The 19,858-nt window shown below is 47.2% G+C and overlaps 1 protein-coding gene across 2 annotated transcripts; it reads left to right on the top strand.

Annotated features, from left to right (window-relative positions):
* Positions 1–5,091: 5,091 nt before the first annotated feature.
* CCDC92 (coiled-coil domain containing 92) lies at positions 5,092–19,582 on the top strand. Of its 2 annotated transcripts, XM_051785639.1 has the most exons (5): positions 8,724–9,858; positions 10,022–10,141; positions 15,754–15,900; positions 16,183–16,224; positions 16,907–19,582. In XM_051785639.1, exons 3-5 carry the CDS (start codon positions 15,771–15,773, stop codon positions 17,677–17,679), a joined length of 945 nt encoding a protein of 314 aa, XP_051641599.1. In that variant the 5' UTR covers positions 8,724–9,858; positions 10,022–10,141; positions 15,754–15,770; the 3' UTR covers positions 17,680–19,582. The 2 variants fall into 2 exon arrangements, with proteins under 2 accessions (XP_051641598.1, XP_051641599.1); XM_051785638.1 differs by lacking the exons at positions 8,724–9,858; positions 10,022–10,141 and adding an exon at positions 5,092–5,242 and having other exon boundaries at positions 16,907–19,580.
* Positions 19,583–19,858: the final 276 nt, after the last annotated feature.

The following is a 19,858-nucleotide window of genomic DNA, read 5'->3' as shown; positions in this document are numbered from 1 at the left end:
ATAAAATCATGACCCTATGGCAGTGCAGGCCAGTGTGCCACATCTGGGACACAGCTGGCCCCACTCTATTCAGCACCACTTCGTTAGTGGGAGGTGAGGCTGCAGCAGTTTCCAGAAGGATCTGTGTGTTGTGCCCCTCCAGTCCATGCACAGAGATGTGAGTGCAGCTCATGGCAGCCTGTTCCTGCCTTCTGCTCCTCCAGCCCCAGACATCAGGCTGGATTAGGCACCTCCTGGATCCTGACCTGCTTCTTCCTCCTCAATAGACATCTGAGCCTCAGTTTCAGCACTTGTCATCAGATGTTACTTGTTCTGCAGCAGGAGGTTTCCTCTGCTACCACGAACCCCCCCAGCCAAAGTGTTGTGCAAACAACGGAAGAACAATAACTAAAAACCAGTCTCTGCCTTAAGGAGCTGACAGCATCTGCCTTATTCCTCCCAGCTTCTGTAAATAAATCCTTGGTAATGTTGCTGGTTTTCGGAGGACGATAAAAGGACCTGTCGACACTCCCTGCCCAGACTTTTCCTGCCATTCACTGAGCTTTCCACTCCCTCTCCCATGCAGGGAGAAGTTTGTTAAAAATTAATTCTCATCTGATGACTGCTAATTATCTTAGAGGCTGTGGGTAAAGTGCAGCAAAGGGACCAAAGGCAGCGCTCAAGAACAGCCCTGCAGGAGGAATGCTGGCTTGGATCAGCTTGTGAGGGTTTTAACTGATGCTTCTCCAGTGGGATGTCTGATAGCAGAGCAGTGAAAAAAGGATCAGTAGAGAGGTCTCTCTCTGTACTCACATACATCTGGTTCTGATTTTTAAAATCTTCCCTTTTGAACTGGGGAGAGCTCACATCACTCTTCGGATTTTAATATTTTGGTTGAGTTTCATCCTGGCTGTTGTTCCCCACCAAGCTCTGGGACAGACTCTGCACAGTAACTTTCCCTGCCCTCCCTTGCACACTGTGAGCAGGGAACTTGTCTGACAACCTGTGTGCTGCCTGCTTGCAAGGAGGCACAGCCTCTCCAGTGTGCTCTCCTTCCCGGCGGGGTGAATGGGAAGCTAATCCTGGATTCCTATCTCAGCCCCGCTGATCTAATTAATAGTAACTCCTTTGGCTTTATAGGGTGGAGGATGCCTGGATTTAGATCTGCATTACCGGAATCAAAACCAGGCCAGCTGTGCTTGTTGATATTAGAGATGCACAGCAAAGAGAAACAACCTCCATGTGCAGTGACATGGGAGAGGTGATTAAACCTTCCTGCTTCCAGCTCTGCAGCCGTGTGTGAGGAATCTGTGCTCTTTAAAAAACAAGGCAAGCAAAAGAAAAATAAGGAGAGAGGCACCTGGAAATCCAAGAGCCAGCAAGAGTGGGAAGATGCACTGCCTCCTGGAAAATCTCTGTCTCTGCTCTCAGTAGACCCTGGAGAGTAAACCCAAGATCACAGAAAGCACAGGGTAGGGAGGCAGATCATCTGAGGACAGGACAGGACAGGACCAGCCTTGCCCTAAACTCTGCCTAATATTGTCCTGCACTCATCTCCCCTTAACTAATTAGCATGGGCCTTCTAAAGTACACATGGCCCCTCCACCAAGCACACACCAGACTCCACGCACCCTCTTACCTGGTCCCTCTCTCTGTCCCTGACAGCATGGAAAGAAGAGCCCAGAGCTGGCAGTGACAGGCAGGTCCTGCTGCTGTCAGTGGTGCTGCTGGGAGCCCTCCTTCCCCTGTGGGCGTTTCACTGTCCAGGCTTTGCAGCCACTTGGGAGATCCTGCGTGCAAACAATGTGGGACATCTCCGGTGCAGCCAGCCCAGCCCACGAAGGGCACACGGGGTGATGTGGTGTGGGATCAGGGCAGTTCCTCAGCTGGTCCTGAGACAGACTGGCCAACCTGCTGCCCTGCACTTAGCAACAGGGTCCTGGCAATCCCCACAGATGATTGCATCCCATCAAATCCACCCGTGCAGAGTTCCCTGCTCTGCAAAGCTTGACCTTATGGCTAAGGAATAAGCCACAAAGGGACAGAGGTCTTTGAACAGAAGTGCAGGACTCGGAGGTCCTCAGATCTGGAGTCTGCTTGCTGGATTTTCCACCCAATCCTGTCAAATCATGGGAGTCAAGAAATCTGGGTTTTATCCAGTTTCCCCATGGATGTTTTATCCGACCCTGTGGTGGCTGCTTAGAGCCAGTCCTTGAAAAGATGCCACAGTTCCCACAGAAAGTTGTAACTGCATGAAGCACATAATTACATTAGAGGCACAAGCCATGGACAACACAGGGCCTTATGGACCACTGCATGTTATATCAGGGCTATTGGGGATCTCTGATTTTGGGGATGGATGCATAAATATTTTACTGTAAAATGCTCGTATCTGAGAGCCCTGTGTTTGCACTTTGATGGACTGGGAATTTGAATTTCTGGCCATCTCCAAAGTTCAGGAGTTGTGATCAGGGCCAGAGCTTCCTCCAGCCCAACTCTGCAAAGAGGATTTGCTGAGCTATGATTAACTCGATTACATTGCATCCTTCTCTTCAGGATTTTTTAAAGAACTTTGCAGATATTAATGACACATAATTACCATGCTCACATTCCCATTTTGAACATGGAGAAACTGGGGCAGCTCAGTGGTGCTCACCTGGCGAGGGGCAGAGCAGCCTTTCAAAGGATGACAAATCGGGGTGACATTTGCAGGCTGAAACGTCTCAGAAAGGAAAACATCAGAGAAACCAAGAGGACATGGAATAAATGCTCAGGGACTATTTCAGTTTTGTTTCTGAATGAATGTATTTTTATCCCTTGGCTTCCGACAGGTTTTCCTTACACGGAATACAGGTATGTATTTCTGTTCTATGGATGTCACGTCTTAAGGCCTGTAAAAGCACTTCCTTTGCAACAACACAGCTGGGGGTTTTCCTTCATCTGTGTTCAGTTATTAGGGATCCATATTGAATTAACATCCGTCTTTCCTGCCAAGATGATTCAGATGGCAAATGCATTTCTCTTTTGGCACAGGTTCTAACTGAATCATCTTCTCAGACTAGTTCGTCACCTAACGGGATCCTAAATTAAGAGTGCGCATTTTATATAAAAAGATGGATGCATATGAGATAAAATGAAAGGAAGGCCATGAACAGGAGAGGGCTTGTTCTCTGGGTCTATGTCTGCCAGACATTGCATTTGAGCTCAGCCTGGCTTTGTGCAGCTGCTTGGGGACATTGCTTACACCCACCCCACGCTGGTGGGACGCAGCAGCCTCCTCCTCCCCACTGCAGGGCCTTCCTCCATCACTGCTGGCAGAGCTAAATCTCCCTCTGCACCAGGCTTTCCACTTCTAAATGCCCATTTAAAACTGGTTGTCTTTGGGTTTAGCTTTGAGTAAAAGAACTAATGAGCTCTCCTAAAAATATTTGCCTCCAAGCTATGTTGTACTTCCTTATCCCGGGCTTTAGGAGTAGCTACGTGGATGTGGATCCATCTTCCCTGTCCTCACACATCACAGAATCACCTTGAGGGTACATAGAGCCACCAGCTTGCAGCTTGACACTGAATTTGATTTTGGTGAAGGTGTGAAATAGCTCTCTGTGCTGTGTATAGTACTTCTGTTGACTGAGCAAATTATTATCTCTAACTTGTGGAAACTTTAATTGCCCTTCTGTGTTGGCTGCTTCAAAAAATTCAAGTTTCTGTTTCTTCATTTTAAAGTCTTTTGTAAAGTATCTTAATTCCATTACAGATAAGACACTGTGTGCACATATCTGGATGTAAGATAAATCTTATTTGGCTGTTCCTATGTGCAATTCACAGGGGCCATGGGCAGATCCCCAGCTGCCAAACCTTTTTGTGCTCGTTAGCTGTGTGGGAGTGTCTGTGCGTGTCTGACAGTGCACACACTGTTCACCTGAGCTGGTGTGCATCTTTCAGAGGTAGAATCACAGGCCAGTGACTGTGGCACATGCCATCATCATCTTCCATATGGATTTATAGAGAAAATATGGAGAACATCCAACCATATATGGCTGCACATCCAGGGCCTACCCTGCTGGTGGGCAGTTCAAGGTCACATATATTCATATATTCATGCACAATGAGTGCAGAGCCAAGGTTTATGTGCAGAGCTGGACAGGCTGCAGGAATTCCACCTCAACAGCTCTACTGAGGCCCTGATGCAGCTGCTTTTGTTTCACTGGGTTTGGGGGGAATTCACACACGTGGGCACAAACTACTTGGGCACAGAGACACATGTGGATAATTGCCAATAGCACAAGAATTTCCTCAGCTCTGGGCACGCTTTTTCCCACACATCCACGCACTCACCTTGCCATGGTCCTTTGGAACATACACAACTTCTGTTCACAAAAGTGTTTCCACTCCCTTGTCCTTCACATGGACACACATGTGTGTGCACAAAGACACCACTTCCCATTCCTCACACACATCTGCCCCCAACACACAGACACACCCGATGTCCCTCTGTCCTGGTTTCAGCTGGGACAGAGTTCATTTCTTCTCAATAGCTGATTTGGTGCTGTGTTTTGGATTCAGAATGAGAATGGTGTTGATAACACACTGATGTTTTGGTTCTTGCTAAGTTGTGTTTATCCTAAGTCAAGAACTCTTTTTTTCTTATTTGTGTCTCATGCTCTGCCAGTGAGGAGAAACAAACTGGGAGGGAGCATAGCCGGGACAGGTGACCCGACCTGGCCAAAGGGATATTATTCCACACCATGGAATGTCATGCCAAATATATATATAAACTGGGGGAGTTACCTGGAAGGGGCCGACCTGGCTTCGGGAAGGGTGGGGGGCCTGGCTTCAGTCAGCGAGTGGTGAGCAGCTGTATTGGTTTTTTATTTGTTCTTTTCCCTTTTTATTATCATAATTATTATTATTTACCATTATTATTTCATTTTACTTTGTTTTCAATTATTAAACTGTTCTCATCTCAACCTACAAGTTTAACTTTTGATTCTCCCGTGCGCGCTCCCGCCCCGCTCCCCGCACGGCTCCCGCAGCGCTCCCCTGCGCGCTCTCGGCGCGCCCCGCCCCGTGCGCGCTCCCGCGCGGGCGGGCGGGCGGGGCCGCGCTGCCCCCCCCGTTGCCACAGCGACGGGCCCGGTGCCGCAGCCGCACCTGCGCCTGCGCCGCCGCCCCCGGTGCCGGTGCCGCCGGTCAGTGCCGGCCCCGCGGGGCGCCCGCGGTGCTTCGGGCGGGGGCAGAGGCGGACCGGGCTCGGGCTGAGCAGGTGAGGCGGCTGAGGGGTGGCCGAGGGGCTGAGCGCGCTGTGCCCTCCGCCCCGGGCCGGCTGAGGGGGCGCCGGCGCCATCGCGACCCCCGGGGCTGGGCGTGGGGCGGGGGAGCGGCATCGCCGCGCCGGGAGGGGGCTGAAGCTTTTTCGCCCTCACATGCACCACCGGGGGACCCTCCCGGGGGGCGGCGGGCGGGGGATGTCGCGTTAGGCGGGGCTGCCGCGGGCCCGGGTCCTGCGCCGGCCGGAGGAGCCGCGCCCCGGGGCGGGGGGATGTGCCGGCGGTGGGGAGCGATCGGATCCCCCCTCGGCCGCCACCCACCCTCCGGGGCCGCGGTCCGAGAGCCCCCCGGGCCGGTCGGACCCCCCGGGCTCCGGGGCCGTTGCGGGACAGCGAACAGCGCGGCGGGTGCGGCCCCGGGCCGGTGCGCTGGTGCTGGCGCTGGACCAAAGCGCCTCCTGAGAGCATCGGAGGCTCTGTGCCGGTCTCCGGAGCACAGAGGATGCGGGGGCTGCCCTGCCCCTCGCTGCTCCCCCTGTGTGTCCGTTTGTCCCGGCGCGGGGGTAAGGACATGTCTGTATTTCTGTCTGTGCCCGTCGCCCGCCCGGCTCAGCTCAGGTTTGGTGGGGCCGCTGCCCCCGCCCGCGCCCACCGGGGCGGGTGTGACACCGCATCCTCCGCACCCTTCGCGGGCTCCTTTCGCGTCGCACCTTTTCACTTCAGAAAGTGACAACAGTGTCGCCTCCATTAGTAGCACGGGGCCTGCAGAGGGCTGGACGGGTGGGTCGTGTACGTTTTGGAGTGGGTAGGGAATAACCTTGGTTTGAGAGGAGGAGGTTTTTCCTTCCGAGGAGAACGCCTGTCGCTTGTGGATATGGCAGCGGAGAAGTGCAGGGCGTCCTCAGACACGGAGATGCTTCCAGACGCAGTTTCCCTACGCAGGACATAGGGTGGGACAGCGGGGAGGAAGGAGGGGCCCTTCCTGCCCTGGACAGCAGGGAATGCTCCTGAGTTTGCCTTGGTGAATTGGGTAAAGCCGAGACAGTGACGGTAAATATGAACACGGGCTGAGGCAGCGCCGAGGGTGGAATTGTCCATTTTGATCTGCATTGCAGGTGCATAGGAAGCATCCAGGGTACTTGTTGGCTTTGCTTAGATGGTAAGATGCTTAAGCTTAAAAAGCTTTATTGGTGCTTTTGCAATATAAATAATACTCCTTAATTAAAAAATAAAAAGAGGAATGGATGTGGCTGTAAACACAGTGCCTTTTCCCGTATAACTTGCTCATTGGCGAATGTAATTCTGTAGTGCTTTATTATGACTGAACCTCTGGGAGACAAACATTTATGCTCTTAAACTGCACATCACTTTTTGGTTTGACAATTTAAAGCAGGTGCTTTATAAAGAGATAATGGCTGACTTGTAATGTTGTTAATTTTTCAAGCTTTTGGTTGTACTGGGATTCCAGCAGTTCTTGTTAGTGAAACAACAAAGATCAGAAGGTCATAATAGAGGAAAGTATTGACTGCTTAAGTAGAAGAAAAAGAATATTGGCTGAACTGATGCATGAACACTTGTTTTCATCCTGTTGTCATACTTCTCCTTAATATATTCGTAAAGTTTCATCCCTCATGCCCATAGAGAAGACCCAGGTCTCATGACCAATCTAGATGCTCTGTGTAGTTTTCAGTCCAGTAGTTGTTGGAAACTCTGGAACAGCAATCATTTCACTCCTGATGGTTGTTTCCTTCACATCGGATTTCAGATGTAGCCACGTATTTTCAGGACTTTTAAATGATTTTTTAAAGTGCATTTTGTAACTTGAGTTACAAAAATCACCCGGTCCCTTAGTGTGCCCTAATTCAAGAGGCTGTAGGTGTTAAGGGCAATATATTTGTTCATCCAGTTCTACCACATTAGTCAAATGCAGTAGGCAGGAGACAAACTCCTCAGTGCTGTTATTGCAGAATGTGGATCCTAGTGTAAAGTAAAATATTTATTGAACGTTATAAACAGAATAATAGAAGGAATACATTGTAATAAACTAGTTTGCAAGTTTACTTTTGCTACTGTGTTAGACTTTGATTTTTAGGTGTCTCCTTTCTGTTTAGTGGTTTAAAGTAGCTGTGAAGGATTGCTTTTATATCCTCAGAATTCACAATGTGTTGGGTAAACACAGAATACTATTATGTAACTCATCTTTTTACTCGAGTTCATGTTTAACCCCATTTTTCATAGTAAAGTTTAAAAAGGTAGCAGTTGCCGTTTATTTTGTACAGAGAATAGACATCATCTTTTTGAAAATTTATGGTGCTTAAGAATTATTTTGCTGACAAGTGACACTGTGTATATATTGATGTACGTCTGCCTGTTAGTAACTAAAAGTGGTGGCGTTTGTTGAGCAGCTGTTTACTGAAAATCCAGCAGTCAAATAACTTGATGCTTTAGAGGAAATGGTTCAGTATAGGACATAGTTTTTTTTCTTACTGCTGGTTTAGAAAGCAAAACCACTGCTGAAGGAAGGAAAATCTAGGGATTGTGGTGTTGAAGAAAGAGAGGTGCTTTGTTCTCCTGCAGCTTCGTTCATGTTGCAGCAGCACAGGGTGAAACCTGGAGTGGCTGTGAGGGGTTGAACAGCACAGACACAACTCCTGGTGGGGCTGCCAGGCTGCTGTTCCTGACAGGGACGTGCTGCAATGAGCCAACCTTGTGTAACCACAGCCAGGACTCCCAGGAGGGCCTGGCAGAGCCTGTGGGTCCCTGGGAACACGGTCCGAGGTGTCCAGGACCTGGATGGGGCTGAGGTGGGAGGGTGCCCTTTGTTCAGGCACAAACGGTATCACCAGGGCTCTGCTTTCCTCTGCTGAAACAAACCCTCCCCTCCCTTCTTGTGCACTAATCTAATGTATATCTGAAAAGCATCTGAAGATGGCAAATAGTGCATCGAGTAGAGCCAAGTTGGAGTGTTAGTCTCTGATTACTCCGTGCTGTCCCTCACCTCCAATTCCTTCACCTGCTTGAGGACACCTGGCATCTTTTTTCTGTCTGGCTGTAGGATCTTCAATGAGTCTGGGCCTGATCCATCTCTGTGCTCATTTTTAAGTGATGTAAAAAATGTCTTCCTCTAAACCAGGATGTCCAACAGTGTGATAAAGGGTGTTAGTCTGTCTCCATGAGATCAGCAAATAATTTAATCTAATAATGTTTACTGTTATATACCAGGTCATTTCTCCCGGTGATGTTAAAGAGCACGATGCTACAAATGGGAGCAGTAGATTTGTTTGCTGGTAGAATTTAGAGGCATGACAAAATATTGCTGAAAACAATGTCCTCAGAGTGTACTGGAACTTCTGCAAACTGTTTGTTGGGGTGTTTTTAAATAATCGTTTAAAAAAGCCATTTCTTTGTATTGCTGTTTCTTTCCTTCTATTGAGGAACATGTTTGTTCTCACTTCACTCTAAGAAAACCTTTGGTTTGTGTTTAAAATATGAAAAATACATTGCTGCTTGTTGGTTTAAACTATTTGATTGAGAGCTGGGATTTAAGATCAGTGTTATTTAAAAACAATGGTGGACTGAAAACTGTTAAATGTCATGGCTTTTCCCCGAACAGAATGGTGGCTGCCTCCAGAAAGGCTGAAAATATGCCAGGGAACAGTAGCTCCCTGTAATCCGAGCCGGTACCCGGAGGGAGGGCACAAAAGGCACAGCAGATCGCATTTCTGTGCAGCAGAGGTGCCGAACTTGGGAAGAGTCTATGTGTGGGGAAAACCGTGGGAATGATGTCAGTAGTAGAAGTGTGCCTGTTTGCTTTCCATCTTCAGGAAAGCTTGATTTAAGCTGGGTAGCTTTATTGTCTGTCTAAGATACCTGGGTTATGTAAGGGAGGGTATAAAACACCTCTGTTTGGAATCCTTTGTCTTGGCATCCTGTTTAATACACAAACAAAATCTTGCTTAAGAAAGGACTTGGCTATAGGTCATCACCACTACCAAGATTTCCTTCATCAGCAGCTCTCAAAACCTTTAGCAAAGTGGAGACCAATTTTTGTGTGTTCGATCATAGTTGCTGTTCTAAAATAATAAAAATCGATGGCTTATGAAACAGCATCACAAAATGCATTAGAGGAAAGTGTCTCCTCGGCCTGTTACACTTGCCTGGAAATAGTTGTGCAGTTCTGTAGAGTTGCTGTTAAAATAGCTGCTCTCTGTAAATGAGCTCTCAGGACAGATTGATTTAGCTTGCTGTAAGGCTTCAGTGCCTTCTGCTGTGTTTCACAAATATTCCAGGTAAACTCTGAAAACCACCGTTTCTGCGTTTAGGAATTCCATGCAGTAGGAGCTCAGCTGAGTGCCTGGAGCTGGTGCTGCAGCAGGAAGCAGTTCTGCCTGTCCCACCCCCCTGACCTGCTTTCAGATTTTATTTTTTATTTTTATTTTTTGCACCTTCCTCAGGCATTTCCAGTGCTGCACAGTGAACCCATCACCCGAAAACAAGCAGCGGAAAAACCTGTTTGTTTTCAGACGCACCAGTTCCCTGACCTGGTTCACTGAATGACCAGGAAGGTGGTTTTGGAGCATTTCAGAGATGCAACACTAAATTCTACCTCGGTGTACGTGAGTGGGGTGGGTGAGAGAAAGTCACATCTGGGCTGGGTAGTAAAATAGTCACACGTCTGTGTGATGGTGGGTTATTGTCCTGTTGGGGAGGGGGAAATACCCAACCAAGTCACTTACTTGAAACCAGCTCAGTAATTCTTCTGGTTTGTGTTTCAGCAAGCTTCAGAAAGGACAAATTTTTAAATTACATGAATGCATTTTCTTCAAGTTCTGGTGCAAGTTACACATTACTGATCACAGCATATAAAATAAAAAGAGGACACACAGCATTCATAAGTGAGTATTTTGATATCTGAAAAAAACCCTTGGCTGTCCCATAGTATGGTGTGATTTCTAAGCATGACTCTGGAGTTATACTTAGCAGATCCTTGTACCCAAACCTCCCACAGCCCACCTTGCCAGCTTAAGTCCTGATTCAGCTTTAACTGAAGCTGAAGAACTTTTTTCAAAGTCATTAAGAAAATGGATTTTATGTGTAACATTTGATACTGTGTTAGTCTGGGAGAACTGAATATTAATTTTCTTGTCATTCTCCTTCTGACAAAAGAAATTGGTTTACTAGAAAGACTAACAGAATCACAGAATATTCTGAGTTGTAAGGGACCCACAGGATCATCAAATGTGTCTGCAGTTTTGTGACTGCCTCATTGTGATTGGGATGGAATCTGTGTCCTGTGGCTTTAATGGAGGTTATATGAAAATAAACTATTTTATTCTCTGAATGAAGGGGTGAATAAAATAGAAGAACCATTCATCAGGAGCATGTGCTAGAGAGCAGAAGAGAAGAAACCTGTTCCTCTACATGACAGTGTAGCCTTGCTCATGAGGGCTTTTATGGTTACTTTAAACAAATTATTACATGGACTTCATCATTGTTAAAGGGGTTCTTCTGAAGCAGTCAGTGTAATTTAGGTATCATCTTCTTTGTTTCCCTAAAGTGAATTAGACCCAAATTGGGTCATTTTCAGAGCTTTCTGCCATAGCAGGCTCTTTGTTCCTGATGGCTGTACAGGCATAGCCCTGGATACCCTGGTATGGGTCACAGTAATTGTGTCTGTATGAAATGCCACTGCAGGAACATTTGGTTTGGTTCTCTAATAGTCTCTGTCACGGTAGTAATTTTAGCATCTGATTACTTTTAGTCTCTTCCATTGTGACAGCTCCAGGGGTGAGTGGTCTCAAGGACAGAGAAAGCTCCATGTGAGCTATTCCTGTCAGTCCTGACTCCAGGTGCACAGTCAGGCCTGTGAGTGGTCGGCAAGTTCTGAGCAAAGTACCAGCTGGTTCATTTGGAGCATCCACAATTAAATCATTCCTACCAGGATGGCGTCCACTTCATTATTCTTCCCGCTGCCACACCAGCTGCTGTAGGGGTAACAAAAAATCATCTCTTACTAAAGTAACCTGTAATTCCAGGGATGTTCAGAGATTCACTGCAAAGAATCTACAGAATCTCTGATCAGAAAACGATGGGGAAGCCAGGCAGAGAAACCACTGAGTAAAAGAGCATCAAAAGCAGTAGAAATGGAAAAGGAGCTGAGAAAGCGAAATTATGTCCTTTCTCTGGGGGACAGTGGCACAGTTCCTTCATCCCCTCCATTGTCTCCAGGAAAGAACTACTAATTTTAGTTGGCTTAAAACACACAGACAAAAAGAACATGAGAACAAGTTATTGGGTCAATGATGGTGTGTGAGCATTGTTACATTTTAATGCAGAAGGCAGAGGAGGAGGGAGGTAAAGGGATAGAGGTGTTGCTGCAAGAGGTACTGGTTACTGGTAAGGGGGCACTGGAGAAGGGGAGGGATGTCCAGAGCTGGATGTGTAGGCCAAGCAATTGTCTCAAAAGCTTGATTTAGCAACGCTTGAGCAGTTGAAGTGGTTTAATCTGATGCACAGGTGAATGAGGGTTGAACAGAAATCTGAAACTGTGAACAGGCTGGTACTAAACTGTGTTATTGCTGGATTATGTCAGCAGTGGTGTCACAGAATCGGTTTGGGGGGGAGTTAAAGCAAATGTCTAAGCAGAAAGGTAGCCAAGCCCTTGAGTTGGGTGTGGAGATTGCAGGGTCTCCTTTTTTATGTCCTTTGAAAGGAGCTGAGCAAACACTTTGGGAAGGGCATATGTCTGGAGATGGAGAGCTGATTTAAGCAAAGAACAGAGTGACTCTCAGCTGGGCATTTCAGCATTAGAGCTGTGTTTCTTAGAAATGCTTGGTCAGTTCAGTGGCAATCTTTAAAATGGGGACTGGCTAAAACTTTGAAGATTCTTCTGAGAAGACTCCTGTGTCCTTATTTAGTTCTTGGAATTTTATTTTGTTTTGCAAACAAATGGCATTTTGGCAGCTTTTGTCACATTTGGAGGGGGCACTGACCAGATAGCAGTTGAGAGGAGAATGCCTGCCTCCCATACATGTTCCAAGGAGATTTGAATATGTGTTGGCAGAGAGCTAGAGCAGCTGCTCAGGTGATGGTCACCCCATCCCTGTAAAAAGAGGTGGTTGTGTTCTGTTTGGTGGATACCAAACAGGAATGAAAACGTTAAATAACTGCGTTGTTTGGGCTTCGTTCCAGTAGCTTCCCTTGGACTGTGTGTGAGGTCAGAGATGAGCATCTCCCTCCTCCTATCTTGCAGCAGGGTATGGAGATGCTCTGATTTTATGCAAAGGCACCTGATATGCAGCCAGATGCTCATTGCCTTGAAACATTTTGAACTCTCTCCAAATACTTAAGATCAGAAAAGGCCTGGAGCTTTCACATCCTCTGCAAGGCAAGATGTGGCTCTTCAAAAGTTAGCAACTGTAAGTTAGCACGTAAAGAAGTTGCATTGAAAGCTCTTATTTAATATTTTTCCTTTTCCATTTACAATTTATTTATTTTTGTTCCCTTTTGAAGGGAACGTGCAATTGTAAAACAGACAGCATTTTTAAGGTGAGCTTACAGGAATGATAATTTAAGTTCCCTTCTCTGCTTTACTGGAAGATGAGGGCTTAGGTAGGTGCAGTCAGGATTAAGTGTTGCATTTAATGTTCCCAAGGGAATTTTGTTTGACTCATTCCATTTGTTCCTTCTTGACTATATTCATGAGAAATTATGAATTTGGGGGAGTTGTCTCAGTATTTGAGAGCTGTATTTGGAAACATTTGGTGGTGTGGTGGTCCTGAAAAATGAGAAATGGGGGATGTCTTAGGGGTGGAATGCAGTGTACTGTCTGGGTAAAGCCTGTGGAGCTGTGGCAGGTTGGACACTATTGGTGTTTAGGGCCAGTCCTGCTGCCAAAGAGGTGTGTCCCCATCACCACTGAATGCTGCAGTGCCCCTTAAATGTTTTATCATCCTTCCCAAATGCCACGTGCATTCCCAGGGGACTTTGCCAAGCTCTGCATTGCACTGTTCCTTCCCTATACCAACATAGCAAGCTTTTTTTTTTTTAATTTGCTTTGGAGACAAGGGTAAAGGGGGGGAACCATAGTGACCTGACTTTGTGTGGTGTGTGCAGTCCCAGGTTCTTCCCAGCACTGGTAACATTTTATCTGAGGGGTCCAGGTGGAACCTGGCTGCTTTGGGAGCTGTCCCACGATTTCCATGTTGGGAGGTGAAGATTGCTCCTCTGGGCTATAAAGGGCACTGATGACTTCTGCATTTTGCTGTCTCTCTTGTGCTTTTTGAGCTTCTTGTTTCAGAGAGCCCAAGATGAAATTACCTTAGTGCAGTCCCAGGACTGCTCTGTAGGATTCCCTCTTGGAAACCCCAATGGGAGATGCACCTGAAGAGATTTTTATTTTTTCTTTAGCCTGACCCCTCCCAAAACCATGTTTTCTATCAGATCTCAGCTCCCCCTGGGAGCAGTTGTTGGATGTGATTTGTGGCTCTTCACATTACATACCAAGAATCAGCAGGTTGAGAGTTGTTAAGGAACTGGGAGTAGCTGTAAATCCCACTAACCGACCTCCCTGGAATATAGGTTTTTCTTGATTAAGAATCCCTTCTAAGCCTCTGTGTCAGAGCTCCAGCTCTGGCTTTATTCTGCTGTCATACCCAGTGGGTCAGAGTGGGCATTTAAGAATTGGGATGATTCCGTAAAGCTCCCGTCTGTCTGAAGTCAGCTTTGCAAGCAAGATGGTGTCACTTTGCAAATGTACCACAGCTGAAATATCATCAATCCTTAGAATGAATGGTGCCCCACAGTAACTGCTGTGACTGTGGATCCATCCCCCTTCAAACAGCTCCCTGACACTGTGGGCAGCCATGGGGTGTCCCGGGCTAGGGATGGCAGTCACAGCTCGGGTGAGCTAGTTCAGAGCCATAAAAAAGATCCTGCATGCACAACTTGGTTTATTTCTTGTTTAGCCACCCCAGAAACCTCTTTTTAGAATGTCTTTGGTCCATAATTTTTGCTTGTTTGCTAACAATGGTGATTGTGAAAGGACCCATTCCCTCAACAAAGCACAGTTGGCACCACTTCCCACATTCCTGGGCACTGAACTTTGATCTCTGTTACAAGGTAACCAAGAGCTGTTTGGCTCTTGCACAGAAGTGGATTCCTTAAGCATCTTCTGCACCTCTATTTTTTTACAAACAATTATTTGTTTCTGTAGGGGTAAGTCAGTAGAAGACATGTCAGTTCAGGTCACGGGTGAAATCAGGAATGCTCTGTGTGTATGTGAGTTCCACACCATACCCCAGGGGCTTTAGTGCATTCCCAAGGTGCAGGAGCACAGAGTTGGGTTCTTCTGGGGAATAAAGTATAGAATTAAATGCAGGGCTGTGTTATGATTATGAATAACAAAAGCACATTACTTTCTCTGAGCTTATGCTCTGCCAGTTTTAAACTGCTAGAAACAAATTTTTGTCATAAAACTACATACCAAAAAGAGCCCAGTGGAAAACATTTGCCATGCCAAGGCAAGCCTGTTAAGGCCCATCTTGTGCACAACATGTGGACGTGGTTGCAATGCCATTGCAGGTGGTTGTCCAGGCAACAGCAGTCCTGACTCTTCACTTACCTTTGTAACCTAATTACTGGAATGGTTTTTCAAGACTGTGCTTATAATGGAATTTAGCCTTTCCTACTGTAACCATTGTTGCCTCATCAGGAGCAGTGGGAACGCTGGCAGCACAGAGATCCTCAGGGATGCCTCTCAGCATTGTACAGTTACCCATTTCTGTCTCTGAGCACTGCTGGAGCCAAGGCCTGGTTTTATAAAACTGTTCCACAAGGAGAGCCCAGTGATGTAACAGGTTTCCATGTACTCCTAACATGAGCAAGAAAAATCTGTTTGTTTTCTCCTTGAATGAAACATTGTCCTTGTCAGTTTTGTTGTTCCCTGTTGGGGCTGGTGCAGGACCAATCCTGCTCCAATGCAGCTGAGGAAATGCAGCAGCAGCCAGAACTTCCCTTGTGCAGGTTCCCTCGTGGCAGCCACATCCATGGCAGTGCCACCAGCCTGACTGTGCTGGTGCATTTTAGTGCTTTCTTCTGTGCTCTTGTCAGAGACATTACCAATCCCTGTGTCCCTGGAGGTAAATGGAAACCCCCTAGTAAGGCAGGGACATACTAACCCATTCCTTGGAACTCCACTTTTAACTTGTAACAGGATTAATGACTTAGACTGTCTGACGTTAATCCCTTAATGTGTTAACTCCAAACAAATGAGTTCCCTGCGCTGCTCTGGCCTAGGGTATAATTAGGCTTTCAGTCAACTTAGAGCACTTCTAATCAAAATAGTCCTGAAACTGAAAAACTTTTTGTGGCATTTGCTGATGACACATCAGTGCATTACCAGTAGAACTCAGCCATTCCTGCTGATCCTGGCAGAGCGAGGATCTCCATATGGGCAAGGTAACTCGCCATGACAGTTCCATGTGTGTTCCCTGGTGTTCCCTGGCAGGGTGACTGTGGATCACAATGGCCACCTCAACCCTGGAGAACCAGCTGCAGAGTGCCCAGAAGAACCTGCTGTTCCTGCAGCGAGAACATTCCAACACCCTGAAGGGGCTGCACGCGGAGCTGCGCCGGCTGCAGCAGCACTGCACAGGTACCCTGGGGGGTGAGGGTGCCCCTGCCCAGTCCTGCTCCAGTCCTTTCCCAGAAATGGAATAACTGTTTCACTACTTCAGCAGTGAAACCTCAGCAGCAAAGCTGATAGTTTGGCTGTTTTACACATTTGTTAATTGGCAGTGGATCTTGCTTCGGGGTGGTGGGAAGAGATAGTTCAGTGTAAATCATTGTAAATCTGCTCACCAGGCAGTGTATGGGGTATGGGACCAGGTATGGGGTTTGTGGTGATGTTCTAACAAAAATAAACTTTTCTCCTCAGATCTAACCTATGAGCTGACCGTAAAGAGTTCGGAGTGGTCAGGTAAGGAATACATGGCATTTTTCTTGTAATGTTCACGTTCAATTTCCTCATCTTTCTCAACATCTTTATTTTTTCTGTTATAAGTAAGTGAGGTACTTTGCACTGGGATGTTGAACTTTATAAATTCTAAAGGTATAATAAGTGTAGTTTTCTACTTTCCAGACTTATTGTTATTTATGAAGTAAACGTCACAAGTTCTTTACCAAGGTCACACAGGAAAACTGCGAAAGAGCCAGGAATAGAGTGTGGAAGTGCTGACTCCACTAGACAGTCAGTTCCCTGTGTGCTATATGGGAACACAGGACACAAATTTTAGGGGCAGAAGAGTGAAACTATTTTTAAAACTTAGCTGAGCTGGTGTTGTAATTACACCACACCACAAAGTTTTTATTTTTTTATATATATGCGTGTGTGTGTGTGTATATATATTATATGCACACATATATACACACTAGATCCTAGTTATTTTATATATATTATGTTAACAACAGATGAAGCACAGGAATAAAATACTCCCTGAGAGTAACCTCTCGGATCAGGGATTGTGTGGGATGGGTATTAGCTGAAATTAGTCTTTTGGATTCCCTTTAAGTCTTTGGGATGGCAAGAAGAACCCTATTGCACTGTTTTACATAGTGGCTGTTGTTAATGTGAAACACTTCTGCTTTTCCTGTTCTTGTAGAAAGTGGTAGTTCACGAAGTGATGAACTCAAAAGTAAGTGCAAAAATCTTGAAGCTCAGCTGAAAATCAAAGAGGCTGAAAATAGTGAATTACTGAAAGAACTTGAACAAAAGAATGCGATGATAATGGTGCTGGAAAACACTATTAAAGAAAGAGAAAAGAAGTATTTGGAAGAGTTAAAAATGAAAAGCCATAAGCTCAACATGTTGTCCAGTGAACTGGAGCAGAGAGCGAGCACGATCGCTTTCCTGACCTCTCAGCTGCACGCGACCAAGAAGAAGCTGATGAGCGCCAGCGGGACTTCAGAGGGGACCCCGTCTGGCAGCCCCGTGTTGTCCAGCTATAAACCCTCCCCTCCCAAAGACAAACTGCCCGACACTCCGCGGCGCAGGATGAAGAAGAGCCTTTCGACCCCGCTGAACCCCGAGTTCGAAGAGGCCTACAGAATAGGGTCGGAGAGCAGGAAGCTGGTGCTGCGGGAGCCTGTGGATGCCATGCCCGATCCCACGCCGTTCCTGTTGGCCAGGGAGACAGCAGAGGTGCATCTGATCAAGGAGAGGCCGCTGGTTATTCCACCGATCGCTTCGGATCGTGCACCCGGGGAGTCACACAGCCCGGCCCGGGAGAAGCCGCACAAGGCGCACATCGGGGTGGCCCATCGCATCCACCACGCGCCCTCCCAGGCCCAGCCCGAGGTGGAAACGCTGGCAGTGGATCAGGTCCATGGAAGCAAAGTGGTCAGAAAGCACTCGGGGACAGACAGAACTGTCTGAGTACACCATGGAAACGCTGTTCTGTGCTGGTTGTGCACTGTGATCCTGTAGGGTGAATAGCACCTGCGGTGAAGTTTCTTTTGATGCCCCATGCATGCCAAACTCCTTCCAGGTACATCATTAATACATTTTGCTCCTCTAACGAAACCTCCTAGGACTGTGTTCATATGGCAAGGTATATAACCACTCCATGCTGTGGCCAAATCGGGGGGACCTGACCGCTTGCTTCCGAGCGCTGCTCCCTTTAGTGTAACTGCACATGTGGACAGAGGCACGGGCTGCGTTAGTGAGCGATGGCAGAGAACAACCTGCACTCAGACCTCAGCCCCACGTGTGGCTGTGAACGTGTGACCTGTCAGAGGTTCTGTTGTCGTCACCGTGTACGTGAGCACGACATACCCACCACTGAGCTCCGTGGCAGCCGCTCTCGCAGCAGCACTGAAAGTTGTGCACATGTACGTTCACTTTAATGACCTAAGGACATCCCCAGAGTCCCAGCAAGCACTACTTGATTAATCCTAAATACTTTGGTTTGTGGCTTTAAGTAAAATATGGGTGGGGGAAGCACCATTTAAAGGGTTAACGACCCTCATAGAAAGAGTATGAACACTGGGTTGTTTGGGGGGGTTAGTTTGGTTTTGGGGTTGGTTTTTTTTAATCAAATGGCTTCATGACACATTTTATGCTAGTCAGTACACTGCACTTGTAGCACCTTCCGTATGGCTCAGAGCTCCTTTTCCAGGGAGGAAATGTAACTGGCTATCCAATATGGAAATGGTTCTTTATGCTCTAACCTGCACTTTTTTGTAAAGGGATTATTTTTGTTTCCTAAAGACCTTAGTCTTGTTCTGGGCATCATCAGACAGTGCTGGCTGCTGCCAGCTTAGAAACCTGAGCTGCCCCTCTAAAATGTGAGTATTTACTTGTAAGCGATGTAACCAATTCATACAGGAGAACCTGGCATCCTTGACTTCTGTCCTTGTGGATTGGGATGGACTTGCCTTGCACTTGCCCTGATTCCCCTACTCCTTTCTAGTAAGCAGCAGGTAAACCCAACAGCTGTTAGACTACTTGATTCTTTTTTATTATTTTTTTTCCTAGGAAAGAAAGGCATACTGGGAGCTGGGAGGATATGTAATTTGGGGAAAGGAGCACAAGTCTGACCATTTTTCTTACATTCTGATCAGCACCTCCAGCTCACCTCTGCTTCACTCTTGTCTGCAGCCTCTGAGTAGGACCAGCAAGAAACATTGGCTCCCAAATGCTGCTAAGCTTATGATGTGCCTTTAAAAATTTGGAACGCGTATTCTCTGTGACAGCTGACGAAGGCTCCCTGCCTGCCCTGTCCCCACCCCTTGCCAGCTGTAGTCTGCCCCTCCTAAGCTTTTTCTGCAGCTGTGTTGGTGTGTGTCTCCCTCCGGAGCCTTGGGCCCCTGTCGGTGTCCCTGGAGAGGCACTGGCAGGATGGCCAAGCTGTTTCCCCACTGTGGTACCGCTGGAATCCCTCGCAGCATGACCCTCCCAGCAGGGCTGATCCCAGTCAGAGGGTGTGACCTCCCCACCCCTCTGTGCCCTCCGTCACTCGCTGTCCCAAAGCCCCAGACCCGCCTCAGCATTGCGCCTTGCTGGCTCGGTGGTAGGAATTTGTTTCACAAGTGGTGGGGAGGGATAGGGGAAAGCTGTGTCCTTGGAAAAGGGTGGGCTAAACCAAGTTTGTTCCTCTGAGGTTTACTGTTTTTACGTGTATTGCATTAACCAGCAGCGGGTTTGGTTACTTTCGTTGTTGTCACCATATTTTTATGGTGATCTGTTGTATGAGTGACCTGCTTGTTGGAGGCTGGTGGGAGGCACCGCTTCCAGGCGCCACAGAAGTGATGCTTTGGGCAATTAAAGACATTTCTTACAACCATCCAGGCAAACCTTAGTCTTTGTGTGTGTGAGACCAACTTATTCCCTCTTCTACATCCACAGACTAGCTTGGAGCCTTTTCAAAAGGAAACACAAGTTACAAAAAACACTTTCCTCTTCCAGTGTATTTATTTGGAGTATAATACAACCAAGCTAATTAATACTATTTAAAGTCAGGTGTGCCTAAGTGAACATGGCCCCACATCCTTGCTGCTGAATCTCTGCCTGGGTTGAGGGTCTTCTCCCTGCCCCTCTAAAGGGTTGGATTCTG

The sequence above is a fragment of the Manacus candei genome, unplaced genomic scaffold, assembly GCF_025592945.1.
Source record: "Manacus candei isolate 608988 ecotype Guabito, Panama unplaced genomic scaffold, ASM2559294v1 h1tg000020l, whole genome shotgun sequence".
In the NCBI taxonomy this organism is placed as follows: Eukaryota; Metazoa; Chordata; class Aves; order Passeriformes; family Pipridae; genus Manacus; species Manacus candei.
The sequence above is the reverse complement of the archived record's forward strand: the minus strand, read 5'-3'. Positions and strand labels throughout refer to the sequence as shown.

Coding starts and splice junctions, on each gene's coding strand:
- CCDC92 (XM_051785639.1), top strand. CDS start 15,771: ATGGCCACCTCAACCCTGGAGAACCAGCTGCAGAGTGCCCAGAAGAAC. Junction 15,901..16,182: donor GCTGCAGCAGCACTGCACAG/GTACCCTGGGGG, acceptor TTTTCTCCTCAG/ATCTAACCTATGAGCTGACC. Junction 16,225..16,906: donor AAAGAGTTCGGAGTGGTCAG/GTAAGGAATACA, acceptor CTGTTCTTGTAG/AAAGTGGTAGTTCACGAAGT.